This window comes from Clarias gariepinus, chromosome 7, assembly GCF_024256425.1.
Source record: "Clarias gariepinus isolate MV-2021 ecotype Netherlands chromosome 7, CGAR_prim_01v2, whole genome shotgun sequence".
In the NCBI taxonomy this organism is placed as follows: Eukaryota; Metazoa; Chordata; class Actinopteri; order Siluriformes; family Clariidae; genus Clarias; species Clarias gariepinus.
The window spans coordinates 26,082,372-26,097,983 of NC_071106.1; the positions used below are offsets into that span (position 1 = coordinate 26,082,372).

The window sequence follows — 15,612 nt, forward strand, 5'->3', positions numbered from 1 at the left end:
ATGGTTTGTCATACACAGCACATACTTAAAAGTGACTTAAAAGATACTTGAAAGCAAAGGACAGCCAATAAAATGAGTTAATAACTACCAGTATGAGAATATGTTGTGTTCTACAGATTTAACTTTTTAACCCCCCCCCCCCCCCCTTTATTTATTTTTTTACTTTTTATTTATTTATCCTTGACATGTATGAAATGTTTAGTAATACTCAATTGTTCCTAGAAATGAAATTGGTTAAAGATTGAAACTAATTGCATGGTTAAGGCTGGGTAAGTACTTTTGGTCTCTGTTTCACCCAGCATTCCACACATTCTTCAGTAAGTTTAACAAAGGCAGAAAACAAAAGCAAACAGGAGACGCATCAGGGAAGCTGGTGTTACAGGACAAACAAGTTTTTTTTTTGTTTTTTTTTTTTTAAACCTCTGCTTAAACTGATGGAAATCAGATTCACTTGCCATAAGGTGTGCCAATCAAAGATTGTATGCCGAACTCCAGCTGAGGACAATGGATTTGAGGGACCTGAATGGATACAGAAAGGGAGGAAAAGAGGGAAAGAAGAGAGGGGAAGATGATGTTAAGATGGAGGATGGTGTGGTTGATGAGCAGAAGTGGTGCTGGAAGAAGTATGTATGTAAAGCAGTGGAGCATGTTTGTGTTTATGGAACTGATTGTGTGTAATAGTGTATATGAAAACTATTGTCATTCCTGTTTGTACTTTTTACTTTTAAACTAAATATGGATCAACTGGATATGCAGTATGGAAGGGGAATATGGATAAATATGGATTAAAGTAGCACAGTGTTTTTAATTGTCTTATTCAATTGCTTTATTTTTATGAAAATGAAGCCCATCTTGGAAACATTGGGCATGAGTCAGAATACAAAAGGATACCTCATTTTTTTGGGGGGTGGGTTTCCTCCTGGATGAGTTGCTAATTCACCTATTGGCAGATTTTTGACAAAAGCGGGATTCTGGAAGCTCAGGATTATTAATACCTAGTAGATAGGAGGTGGGTAATTTTTGTGCCACCACATTAATAGTTAATCTATTTATTTTAAAAAATTATCTTGAACATTTTTTCCGAAAGTCTGCAGTGGGGACTTTGTCCTAGAGGGATTCAGTGTCTAGCTCCAGTAGCTGCTTTGTGGCTGGGGATTCTGGAAGAGGCACCACTTTCTGAGGTTCAAGAATGGGTGCTGCTGGCTGGGATGCTGGGATGCTTCCTTTACCAGTACAGACGGCAATATAAACAAGTCAGTTAATATGTACATATAGTACTTGTGCAAACCTTGTCTTTAGATGATAATTGATAGGGAATCTCTATTACTATTAATAGATAATGCTTCTAATACTATAGTGTTTTTTTTAGAATGAAAATGCTTTTTATGTCGGCCAGCACATTAATGTCTGCTGGTAAAACCAATAAATAGTTTGTGTGACATTATCAATACGCTAAACTTATTTTATTTACTTTTTTAAGAAATATTCAGAGAAAAGTGAGATTGTTGGGAAAAAGACTGGCCAACCTCGTCAGTTGTGGTAAGAAAATACAGTACAAGAACACAAAATTTATATGAATCACTAAGCTCTAATTAAACCAGAGAAAGCCCTTCACTTTGTTAAATTTTGACATTTAAAATTTCAGTGTACTTGTAAGAAGTAAAATTCCTGATATGAAATTGGTATTTTAGTTAAAAATAAGGATATGTATATAAACACCACGATACCACACACCCTCATCTCCACAGATTTAATGCTAGTTTCCTCTTTCACCACATTCCAAAAGTGCTATATTGGATTAAGATCTGCTGCCTTTGACATGATTTAAATACAGTGAACAAATTGGTTTCTTGTACACAATGTACAAGAAGCCAATTTAAAATGATTATAGCTTTGTACCATGACATGTTTTCTTGTGGTCAGATGGACATGGTCAGCAACAATACTCATGTAGGTGGTAACATTTAAATTATGCTTACTTGGTACTAAGAGGCCAAAACTATACAAGGAAAAAATACCCTGTAGCTTTACATCACCACCTCCAGCCTGAACCCTTACAAGGCAGGATGTATTTTGTTTGTCTCAAAATCTGATCCTACATATGAACATTGCAGTCGACAAGACCAATCAAACCAGGCAACATATTTCAAATCTTCTATTGCTCAATTTTGAAAAGACCCATGTTAATTGTAGCCTCAGTTTCCTGTTCTTAGCTAATAGAAGTATAGCTGAATGCATGCAAGCCAGGTTTTGTCCATTCTCAATGGAGTTAAGGTCTGGGCTCTGTGACCAATCTATGGTTTAAAACAAGGTCTCATGCTGCCTGAACCACTCTTTCACTATTTGAGCATGATGAATTCTGGCATTGTCATCTTGTAATATACACAAGCCATCAGGAAAGAAAAAACCCACTGATGGAAAAAAAAATGACATTCAGTTTATTCAGGTTGTTAGCTGACCTCATTTTTTGGGCAAACAACATTTCTGAACTTTGACAAACAGAAACAAACTTAGATCATACCACTGCCCCACAGGCTTGTGGGGAATAATATATTCATCACTTCATTCACCTCTTTTCTTAACCTGATTTGCCATCACTCTGGAATAGGGTTAATTTTTAATGCATAAGGCCACATTACCTTTTTCAATACTTATAGTCAATTTTTTATGCTCCCTAGCAAATTGAAGCCTATTGGCCAGCCTGCCAATCCGACCCCATAGAAATGCCTATGCAGCACAAATTGCCAAGAATGTCAATGCTGGCCACGAAAGAAAGGCACCAAGCCACCCAGTGTACCACAGCCTGCTGCGAATGAGTACCGAAGAGTCCAACACAGCCTCCAAACTCCCCAGATCCCAATCAGATTAATCACCTATGGGATGTGCCATACAAACAAGTTTGATTTGCGTAGGCCAAACCCTAGGGGGGGCCCAATTTGCCAAGGAAGGATAAGGCGAACCCAAACACTGGGTGGTATATCAGGCCCGTAGCCAGGGGGGGTTCGGGTGGTTCGAACGACCCACAGCCCCACTGCCAAAGGTCCAGAATTTTTTGTTATTATTATTTAATTTTTTTTTATTTTTGAGACAGATTAAAATTGTTGGGCATTATTTAAAATAACACTTTATTACAAAACAATTTACAAAAAAAAAAAAAAAAAAACCCGCGACGTGACAAACCTGCGCAGCAACTGACGTTTTTTTTTAAATCTGTGCGGCGGCATCCAGCGGTGTATAATATGGGTCGAAAAGAGCAGGAGAGACGGAAGAGAAAGCAGGCAGCAGCGTCATTATCGCAGAATATTAAACATATGTTCAAAAAGACAGAGTAAGCAAAACAGAGTTAGTCTGTTACTACCTCAAGATCTAATCGCTAACGCTAGTTAAGTGGTAGCTAATGGTCAACCCCACATCACACACAGAATAGTTCTCTTGTGCCTTTTCTTGAGCAGTCTGAATGGCTATGACAAGTCTGTAACATCTTAAATAAACATAAACAGACAGTAGCCTATCTGATGGATCTGTGAATTTATTATGTTAAATAATGTTAATCTATCAAAAAAAAAGAAAAGAAAGAACGACAAGTTCAATGCGTAAACAAACCTGCTTGACCATGCATAATATTAGGATTTATTAACATTTTATTTTGAATTAATAAATTATTCTATTAAATTAGTAAATTTATTGAATTATTATATTATCCATAGGCGATGCTGTCTGGTGTCTATACGCGGTGTAGACAGCATTCGAATGAAGTTTATCATAAATAATTGTTACATAAAACATAAAATAAAATAAGCCCACAAAAAATAAATTTTATCCATCCCACAGTCTTGTAAGTACATTAACTGATCGTCTTTTCCCCGTAATATTTGTATATTATTAATATTAGATAATTATTGGTAATATTTTTATATTTGTTTATATTTGATTTTTTCTCCTCATTTTGATCTCTTTACATTCTGAATGTAAATGATAGCCTACTGTAAATGCTCGACATGCCAATAAAGATTAAATTAAGCTATATGACTGAGATTTTAAAGGTTGAATTTAACATATTTTATTATATTTCGCCTAATTAATAGACTATATAAATAACAATTCGTTGAATATTAAATATATTTTATACAAGTTCAATAAAGTGAAGAGGCAAAGACAAAAATGAGAGAGCATGTTGATGAGAGAAGTTGAATTTATAGTTTAATAATATTCCAGTAAAAATTCCTTAAATGTATTCTGTTGTTAGTGTGGTTTTTAAACTTTTGAACACTGAGTGTGTGTGTGTGTGTGTGGGTGTGTTTTTGAAGTGAAAAAAGGCGCACGTGATCTTGATAAGCAATTTGACAACATTGTAGTAAATATTTTTGGTGCATCAAAAGCATGCACATTATGATACCAGCAGACAAGCTAATCCAGCACATGTCACTAAAATGCAGTATTTAATCCTCAAAATGAAATACAAAATAAGTAAATACTCAAATACAAAATACTGAGAAAAAAGGTCCACTTTTTTTTAAAAAAAAGAACCTCCCTTGCACTAGGCTGGCTACGGGCCTGTATATATATATATATATATATATATATATATATATATATATATATATATATATATACACACACACACACACACGCAGTGGTGCTTGAAAGTATGTGAACCCCTCGAGCAATTTAGATGTTTGTTGTTTTACCATGATTTTCTTATTTTATCATCACCAGTTTTTTATGTATAAAATGCCAGATATATGTTTATTAATTTCATGTACTTGTTTATTGGGACTTGTGTAAGTAGCCCAAAAACTACATGAAACATGGACTTAGTGTGTGTGCAAAAGTAAGTTAACCCCCAGCTGCAATGGTTAAGTTAAGCAGGTAACAGCCTCAGGTAAAACACATTTGGTGCTTAATTAATCATTTAAGCAGATCAATGAAATGAGACATCCTTGGGAAAGGGTGCTGCCTGCACTAATTAAACGAGAGAGGAAACCAACCAAACCACTGTGGTCCCATACACATTAACAATTTGAAACCCTAACTATTTGAAAGGTGTGCTTTACACATTGGGATTTGGATGTATGTGTAATAAGGTTCTTTTAATGTTTTTTACAAAAATAGTGACTGTCTGGAGGGTTCACAAACTTTTAAGCAGCACCGTGTATATATATATATATATATATATATATATATATATATATATATATATAAACCCACTCATCTTACACAGTATAAAGTTTTTTTCTATGTATGTATGTTCTTTAGTCCCATCAGTCAACAAGATGCAGGTCAACAAGATGCAGGTCATCTGCTATTTTTGGTGAGGGCTCTACTGGAGGGGTTGGTGGTCTCCATTCTCCAGGAACCAATGTCAGATACAAGGGTTTCCCAGATACAAGGCCTCATTAAAAAACTGGAGGTGAGTGGGAATACTATGTTGTTTCCTGGGTGTTTTTTCTCTGAGGAAAAGGTCTTTTTCCTCACTGTTATTGTTTTTTATGGATTAAATTCAATGGAGTAATGCAGTTACTGTCATAACAACCTGTACTTTTAGCAGCAGTTTATGACCTTATATTTTGTTGCTGCAGGATTACAATACAAACAGCAAAGCCTAAAACAGAGTTAGGCAGATAAACTAACATACTTCACTTACAGTAGATTATTTGCTACTACTTAGTATATTTTCTTATAGAAACAAATTAATTGCCAACTAAGAGTCATTAACATAAAGTCTAGCAGCTTGTTTTGAGCAGCTATAGATACACTTTTATTCAGCTGTGTTTAAAGTAATACATACAACCACATTTTAAAACCACATTTTGAAACCTATCCATTAAAAAGTGGCCACTTTTTCTTAACCTTTGCATAGTAAACAAATCTGCCATGTGCACTTCTGATTATATAAACATTATCCCAGCTTAAACCCTTCTAGGGTGCAGTTGGTATTCTAGTATATCCCAAAGGTGTTCGTTGAAGTTGAGGTCAGGAATCTGTGCAGGCCACTTGAGTTAATCTACTTCAAACTTGGCAAACCAAGTTAGACCTTGCTTTGTGCACAGGAACATTTGGGTTTGGGTTAAGCCCCCTAGTTCCTGGGGAATGCTACTGCATTCAAAGATATTGAAATAAATTGTGTGCCACATTTTGTACATATATTTTGTTTATGTTTAAGAAATAATGCACATATTCTTTAGAACAATCACTATTTTTTAAGTAACAGAAAATATAGCAAACATGCATGTACAGTGCTGAACGAAAGTTTCCAGAGCCTTTAATGTTTTCTGGAGTTTATGTTTCACACTTTTAAGATAAGTGTGGAACATAAACTCTAAAAGACATTAAACTCTAACCTAAATCTATTTTTTCCTTTATAATTCCACACAGAATTCTTTAAAGGTATAATGCTGCCAATGGTGCTTAACCAAATACTAATTGAAGAGTCTGAATACACAAGTAAATGGGATATTTTACTTAAAAATACTTCATTTAAAATAGTTCATTATTTTTTGAAATTAACAAAACATTCAAAACACTCAGTCACCACCATCATTTGTCACATCTTAAGCTGAAGCTCACCTGTATGATGATAGGAAATGCAATTCCCCCCAAAAAGTCTTATAATTCTTTTTGTTTTGCTTTCTCTTTTCAGGCAGTTTCCCAATTAATTATAGTGGCAGTAAACAGTAGTTTCCTTATTGAGGAGCAACTGCTGCAAGCCAAAGACAAGGAGAACAAAGAGATCAAGACTAAAATAGAAGAAAGAGTGAAACATATTTGCACTTATTTACAGAAGAGGTGAAGCTCACTAAAATGCTCTTGTACAGTTTTTCCTCATTGGCCTGTATATGCCCAAACCCATGCTTTTTGCCTTTATTACACTCTTGCTTCCTCCAATGCTCCTTCCATTCATTCATCTTCCTCTCGATTGCGCAGAGTGGGTGCCCTGCACTTTCTCCTTCAGATCCAGGATAAGTACGGAGTATGTATAGCTAACATTCAGCAGGAGCTGCAGGAGTACTGGGAGGTGCTAGAAGACCTGCACACTAAAGTCACCCTGCAACCGAAAAAGTGCCAGGTCCCTGAGGATCCTCACACTGTCCTCACTGATACTGAGGTTAGATTATACGTGAATACTGGATTGTAAATGAATGAATGAATTACTGTAATTACTTATCAGTTACTCATGACCTGACTGGATGATGATGTCTTGGCTGGTGTTGAATTTGTTTATGATAATGTATGTGTTCCAGGGCTTATACACCAAGCTGGGTCTGTTTCAGAGTAGAATTCACGAGTGTCAGGTGCACCTTAACACAAGTACACGACTTCTTGAGGTGAAAATTACATCTGTCTTCATATCAACACCTTTATTACTCTCTTGCTCCATTTTTTGAACACTCAACCCACCTATTGTTTGTCTGTTAACTCCTGACGAGAGAATAATTTCTAATTCCTCTTCAACAGGAGCTGGAGAACAAGCAGCAGGACTTGGCTCAGACTGTGGGCCTAACATTTGAGTCTTCTTGGACCAAAGACTTTCTACAGTGTAATACACACCAGGTACACTACCACCTAAATCTAAAGATTATAAATTTCAGGTACATTTCATATAGGTTTGGACTGAAACTTACTAATACTAAACCATTAACTTTAGATCTCTAAGGATTACTGGTTTTCAAAACTGACATGAAAATAACATAAAATGACAAACAAAAAGAAAATTATTTTAGTCTGATGTGTTGGTTAATATATTAACATGGGTTTAAATAAAGATGGTCATGCTTAATTTTATGGCTCAGATATATTTACAAATATTTTTAATTATTTACATCTATAGGAATTGTTATATTTGTGTTAATACATTAAAATAATGAATAAATTAAACAATAATGCAGTACTGCTCCAAGCTTCTGTTATCGTCACTTTTACTTAATTGACTGTAATGAAGAAAAAATATTATTGTGCCGCTTAGCATCCAGACACAATTACAGTGGAATTCACAGAAAATTGCATGTATATTTGTATCGAATACTTCTATAATTCTATGAGCCTGAGAGCTCATAGAATGGAACCCCTGACAGTGCATGAGCAACAGCTTGTGACAGTCCTTGCCATTTCTTGTTGGTAGCTGTATGATAGAGAAATTTGGGGAGAAGGCTGCTGATTAAAACTTTAAGAAAAAAATCTCTAACCAAATTTATTTTTCTCCCCCCAGTTTAAAAAAGTCTTCAAGGATTTCACATCTCTAATGCAGCAGACTCTGACTTTTGTGCTGCATCTGCAGGACCTAAGAGACCGAAGAGAACAGAAGAATAAAACTTCTGATGTTGAACACATTCAAAACTCTTCATCTTCTCCCTCAACACTTCCTGTATACAGTATTGGTCTGGTCACAGAAAATACCCCTGTGGAGCCTGACTCAGAACTCCCCAACACACAAAGCTCCAAATTTTCACTGAAACATTTGCTTTGTGGGGTGAAACGAGGAAGATAACCCTTGGATTGTCATCCCTTTGTAAATAAATGATGGACATTATTGTAAAATTATTTATTAATTGACTAAAATTTTATGTTTGTATTGTAACTTTTACTCCACAGCTTTTATATTGGAAAATGCACAATATTTAATACCAGATAAATAAAATACATGTCAATGTATTGAGTAACAGGCTTCAAAAACTAAATTAGATCCAATTGAACCATAACTGACACAACTCCTGTTTTCCCTTTGAGTCAGTTGAAGTCCATAATCTATCAAAAACAGCCCAGAATAAGTTACACTATAGGGGAAAATCCTCTCTGCATGTAAAAACATTAGTTCTGGTATATTAAGATAGGCTCTGTACTTCTGTATTCAGAAAATACAGTGAGGTTCAAAAGTTATAACCCCCTTAATTTAAAGTTATTTTGTGTAAAAACATAATAAAGATCATCCAATTGTAGCATGTTTCAGTAATAGGCAAATACAACCTCAAACGAACAACAACATGTACATTCTTTCATCATGTAATTATTTATTTAACAAACAATAGTCAAACACACACGGCAATAGTAAGTACCCCCTTATGTCTCCGTGGGATTTAAGATGAAAGGATTTAAGGTTGCTCATAATCATCAGCCCTTGATTAATTGATCATTTGGCAAGTTTGCTTGTCTGGAACATTCTGATGTGTGTTACATCTACTTTGTACAATGACAATAAAGTAAAATTAATTCTAATCTAATCTAACACAATGATAAGAGGTAAATACTTAGAGATTTAAAAAAAAATTATCTCTACTGAGGGAAAGATCATTCACACGTGGAAAGCTGTTGACAGCTGTTTCTCCGAGGACTTGACTTGGCTGCGGTTGATCGATAGTTCAAGGTTGCAATTGTCTCCAGTAACTACCTGGACTCCATATTAACATCAATTAACATCAACTGTTATAGCTGAACTGCCTGCCACCTAACACACTGTATAAATGCAGATCAATTCCTGCTTTCTGTTTCACCCAAATGAGGATGGGTTCCCTGTTGAGTCTGGTTCCTCTCAAGGTTTCTTCCTATTACCATCTCAGGGAGTTTTTCCTTGCCACTGTCGCCCGCGGCTTGCTCACCAGGGACAATCTGCTCATCTTGATTTATGCACACTTACATTCCATACAGACTTAAATAATTCTTCTGATTGTGTAAAGCTGCTTTGCGACAATGACAATTGGTAAAAGCGCTATACAAATAAAATTGAATTGAATTGAATTCAGGACATCTTGGACCATAAAGGCCATCACTGAGCATGTTAAAGTCCATGACAACACAATTAACAAAAGACTGAACAAGTACAGTTTGTTTGGAAGGGTTGCCAGGAGAAACCTCCTCTTTCTAAGAAAGAAGCATGACTATGGTCCACAAAACTCCATCTAAACAAAGTACAAGGCTTCTACAGCATTGTCTTTTGGACAAATATGTGCAAAGTGGATTGGTTTGGCCTTAATGCCTAGTGCCTTATTTGGCAAAACCAAACAGCATTTCAGCAAAACCCTTCATACCCACTATCATTGTATTGGGCTTGTTTTGCAGCCAAATGACCTGGGAACCTTGCAGTCATTAAGTTGAGAATGAACTGCTCTATATACAGTACCGGCGAATGTAAGGCCATCTATTCGGCAGCTAAAGCTTGGTCTTAATCTGGTACAAGACAATAATCCTAAGCACACCACTAAACTGTACAACAGAACAGCGGACAAATATAAGAATCCAGGTTTTGGAATGGAGCTGTGCAAAAACCTTAATGAACTAAAGCAATTTTGCAAATATGAATGGGTCAAAATTCCTCAGTGATGTGAGAGACTAATAGTCCTACAGTAAATTATTACTTCAAGTTATTGCTGCCAAAGGTGGATCTACAAGCTATTGAATCAAGGGGGTTCCCCCTTTTTTTTTCCCCTTTTGGCTTCCTTTTTGTTATACAAATATAGTAATGGTATGGTGAAAAGTACCATATGTCATGTACAGTACGTATGTTGTTTTTTGTCCGAGGTTGTATTTGCCTAGTTCAGAGACCCACTACAATCAAATGATGTTTTTACACAAAAGAACTTAAAAGAGCGACTTTTGAACATTTGAACATCACTGTACACCGGTGCTGCATAGTCAGAGGCCATTAATTCGAGGATTTATACTTTTATAATAATAATAATACATTTTTATTTCTATGGACACAGTCTATTTTATGTCTATGGGCCACCTTATATGTGACAGATATACAAGCATATTTCTGAACATGAAATTTCAGCATATTTCAGAACCTTCCAAAAATGTTGGTTATTATAACAGCAATGAAAAATAAATCTGTAATAAACAGTTTAAAACCCATATAAAAGTGATGGTGTATTCATCCTTTTGGGCACATGGTCTATCTTTGGTTTTACATTTGATTCCACAAATCTTTCAGCATTCTACAAGGTACAAAATTTAATCCAGTGCAGAATTAATGCTGATCTTGATGTGCAGGCAATTCCTTTAGTTTACTTTATAATTACCAAGTAGCAAATGCCTACCCTGGGGTATATTTGTGCTCGGTGCCCTTAGCTCCTTTTTCTAAGACACAAGCGCCTTCTCTTCCATGCTGAAAATACAAGTCATCTTCCCCTGAATACAATATAATAAGTGTCACAATGATGCTCTCTGGTTTGTCAAAGAACTTTGTTTGTATGCAGTGTAAAGAATTTGGAGAGCTTAAAATGAGGCATGGCCAGGTGTCCAGTGATCCAGGTGTCCAGTGGTTTTGCTAATTACCTGCCTGGAGCATGAAGTAGCCACTTGTATGGGACCTGTTATAAAACCAGTGCTGCCATCTGAGAAGGCACATTGCAATTGCATTTATAAAACTACCAGAGAATTAATTGTTTTGCAAGTTTGCCTTTAAAGTCTTTAAATCTCAAACTCAAATGCAAATTGCTTTGGGTTGGATGCATTACACAAAATCCTAAACATGAGTAATACTCACTCATTCACTCACGTCATTACTGCTAAATCCTGTATTCAGGGTCACGGCGGCATGGAGCCTATCCCAGGAGACTTGGGGCACGAGGCGAGGTACTCCCTGGACAGGTCGCCAATCCATCACAGGGCACACAGACATACACTACGGGCAACTTGAGAACACCAGTTAACCTAACCTACATGTCTCGGGGCATGAGGCGAGGTACGCCGTGGACAGGGCGCCAATCCATCACAGGGCACACAGACATACACTACGGGCAATTTGAGAACACCAATTAACCTAACCTACATGTCTTTGGACTGTGGGAGGAAGCCAGAGTACCTAGAGGAAACCCACCAAGCACAGGGAGAACCTGCAGACTCCATGCACACAGAGACAGGAATCGAGCATGACCAGGGATCGAACCCGGACCCTGGTGATGCAAGGCGACAGTGCTAACCACTACACCACCGTGCCGCCAACATGGGTCATAATATAAATGAAAACTTCTGCAGTGTGTAGTCATTTATTATTAAGCCATTTCAACAAGTGTTCGACTTAAATTCTTTCATTCCAACATTCATTCCAGGCATGTTGTTATGGACCTCAATGTGTGTCATGATGGAACATATTTGGGGCTGTTGCTTTACAACAGTTTAGGAAAGGTCCACGTATGGGTGTTATAGACAAGTAGACACATACCTTTGGTCATGTAGCTTACCTTACTTGTACAACCCAAATTCTGAGACGGTATTGGGGCTTTTTTTAAAAATTATTTTAATAAAATAATAAAAAATTTAACTAAAAAATATTCAAATAACATAAGCCAATATGTTATTCACAATAGAACATAGAGAACATAAATGTTTAAACTGAGAAATTTTACATGCATTTTTTATTCCACAAAATGAGCTCATTTCAAATTTGATGTCATAAAATAGTTAGGACAATGGCATGTTTTCCATGGTGTAGCATCTCCTCTTCTTTTCAAAACAGTTTGAAGACATGTGCGCTTTGAGATTATAAGCTTGTGTTTTGGTGTTGGAATATAGGTTTCCAGCTGCTAAAGAGTTCATGGTCATCTTTGATGTATTTTTTGTTTAATGATGCCCCAAATGTTCTCTATAGGTTAAAGGTTTGGAATGCAGGCAGGCCAATTCAGCACCGGCTCCTACTACAAAGCCATGCTGTTGTATTAGCTGCAGTATATGGTTTTGCATTGTCCTGCTGAAATACACAGGTCTTTCCTTGAAATAGACATTATCTAAAACCTTTATATACTTTTCGGCATATATAAATTTAATGCTTTTTCAGCCCTTGCCCCCACCCCAACATTTTTGAGACCTGTAGCAGGCATTAAATTTGATTTGAGATCATTTAGTTGAAAAAAGTGTAAAGTTTCTCAATTTAAATAGTTATTATGTTCTCTATGTTCCATTGTGAAGAAAATATTGGCTTATGTTATTTGAAAGTCTTTTAGTTTTTATTTTATTCAATAATAATAATAATAAAAAGTTCAATCTTTTCTGGAATTGCTGTTGTACCTTTGACATTGAAATTGTGCAACCCAAGTACTCATTAATGTGTAGTGACTAGCTTCATACAAGCTGATGTTAAGAAATGTTAAAATTATTGTAATAGTCTAAATCCCTAAATGATTTTGGTTTAATAGTCTGGTACACTTACAGTAGCTGCTATGACAATATAACAAAATAACAATAACCCTGCAAATCAAAAGAATCATTACACAGTTAAGATTAAATTAGATTCACATATATGGAATTAGGATAACCCCTGAGGGAACAAAAAAAGGAAACATTTAATTGGCCTATTGGCCCCTAATACAATTTCTTTCTTTCTTTCTTTCTTTCTTTCTGTTTAAAACACGGATCTTTTTTCTAAAATCTGGCACTTCAGTGTCTGAATCACACAACAAATCTTTAACACTATAAGCTAATTCTATGTCTTGCAAAGTTTTTGCTTAACACAAACCCCCACAAACAATTTATAACATGACATCATAACAAGACAATTAGACACTTAAATTGATATTACTACATACAGTTACCTAAAGGATTATTAGGAACACCATACTAATACGGTGTTTGACCCCCTTTCGCCTTCAGAACTGCCTTAATTCTACGTGGTATTGATTCAATAAAGTGCTGAAAGCATTCTTTAGAAATGTTGGCCCATATTGATAGAATAGCATCTTGCAGTTGATGGAGATTTGTGGGATGCACATCCAGGGCACGAAGCTCCCGTTCCACCACATCCCAAAGATGCTCTATTGGGTTGAGATTTTAGTACAGTGAACTTATTGTCATGTTTAAGAAACCAATTTGAAATGATTCAAGCTTTGTGACATGGTGCATTATCCTGCTGAAAGTAGCCATCAGAGGATGGGTACATGGTGGTCATAAAGGGATGGACATGGTCAGAAACAATGCTCAGGTAGCCCGTGGCATTTAAACGATGCCCAATTGGCACTAAGGAGCCTAAAGTGTGGCAAGAAAACATCCCCCACACCATTACACCACCACCACCAGCCTGCACAGTGGTAACAAGGCATGATGGATCCATGTTCTCATTCTGTTTACGCCAAATTATGGCTCTACCATTTGAATGTCTCAACAGAAATCGAGACTCATCAGACCAGGCAACATTTTTTCAACTGTCCAATTTTGGTGAGCTCATGCAAATTCCTATTTGTAGTGGAGATGAGTGGTACCTGGTGGGGTCTTCTGCTGTTGTAGCCCATCTGCCTCAAGGTTGTGCGTGTTGTGGCTTCACAAATGCTTTGCTGCATACCTTGGTTGTAACGAGTGGTTATTTCAGTCAAAGTTGCTCTTCTATCAGCTTGAATCAGACGCCCATTCTCCTCCTATGTGTGTAACGGCGGGCTTAAAACCAGCACTCTACAAAGCACTATCACTTCTCGCTTGAAAGGGAGACAGCGCGCCTTCAGCACCGTGGACAACTACGCAGGGGCGGGGCGCTGAAAACCACACCGGCTGGTTGCTCATGATTATCTACCCTCTTGCAATCAACAGCATACTATAAAAGGCCCGCGACCAGAGCGCTCGGTGAGTAGGATACAACCAACGTCTTTATTAACGCCTGTTTCCTCTCCCCCTTTAGACTCTGACCACGCCGAAGAAAGTGCTACTCACCGGAGGCTACCGCGGAAGGACAGAGCCCACACTTCCACTGCCTCCCCGGCTCACCTGGGACGCCGAGCGCTGCATCCCAAGGAAGACGATACTTCACCCACCCATGGAGGCTGCGTCTTCTGCACCTCACCACTCTCCTCACCCCCAAGCACTCTCAGCCACTAACAGCGTGTGGGTGTGAGTGCATGTCTGACCACGTGAGCTAAAAGTGAAACTGAAAGCAAAAGAATAAACTGGTCCTGCAACACTGGTGGAGAATGCGGCCTGGTAACACAGATCCGGAGACATCCCCTGCCTTTCCAGTTAGAAGCCCACCATGCTACCTGCCACCTCATCGCCGTGAACCTCCTCCACTGCTACGCCATGCAGATACGCCACAAGGTGAGCCCATGCCTACTGAACCTGACCTAAGCAGAGCCGCCTCCTCCCCTGGACTCTGGGCTGACAGCAACATGGAAAGCAACATGTCAGCACCCATGCACTGGGTTAAAATCGGTGGAGCCCCACTCCCAGCGCTTATTGACACGGGAAGCGTGGTTTTACTTATCCGTCTCTCGATTGTCCCGACGGAGACAGATTCTCCCCAACCAGCATGGCTGGCCCAGACAGCAGATGACGGATAACAGTGTTATGATCTAGGTTGTTTCTGTTGGTCAGATCTAGGTTCAGCAATATTGTTTGCCCAAAAAATTAGGTCAGTTGACCACTTGAATATACTGAATGACTAGTTAGCCAACACACATTGCCATTGATTTCACGAGGGTTAAACAGAAAGAAGGATGTCTGCCATGTCTGGCTAAAGGGATAAAGCAGTATCTATGATGCAGTCCTATTCTTCACTAAAAGTAAGAGTAGGAATCTTCATAAATAACTTTTATGTCCCGTTCTGAGCTAGCAATATTTTTAGTTCTAAATGAACTTTGAGCACAATTCCTAGAAGTCATTTTGAGTTGCTTCATAAATATGGGACCACATTTGACCATA

General features: G+C 37.5%; 1 protein-coding gene across 1 annotated transcript; it reads left to right on the plus strand.

Annotated features, from left to right (window-relative positions):
• The first annotated feature begins 207 nt into the window (after positions 1 to 207).
• On the plus strand, positions 208 to 9,092 carry si:ch211-151h10.2 (uncharacterized protein LOC567699 homolog). Its single transcript, XM_053500991.1, has 9 exons — positions 208 to 623; positions 1,088 to 1,253; positions 1,481 to 1,539; positions 5,257 to 5,410; positions 6,641 to 6,786; positions 6,925 to 7,105; positions 7,242 to 7,325; positions 7,456 to 7,551; positions 8,207 to 9,092. Exons 1-9 carry the CDS (start codon positions 505 to 507, stop codon positions 8,483 to 8,485), a joined length of 1,284 nt encoding a protein of 427 aa, XP_053356966.1. The 5' UTR covers positions 208 to 504; the 3' UTR covers positions 8,486 to 9,092.
• The last annotated feature ends 6,520 nt before the right edge of the window (positions 9,093 to 15,612 follow it).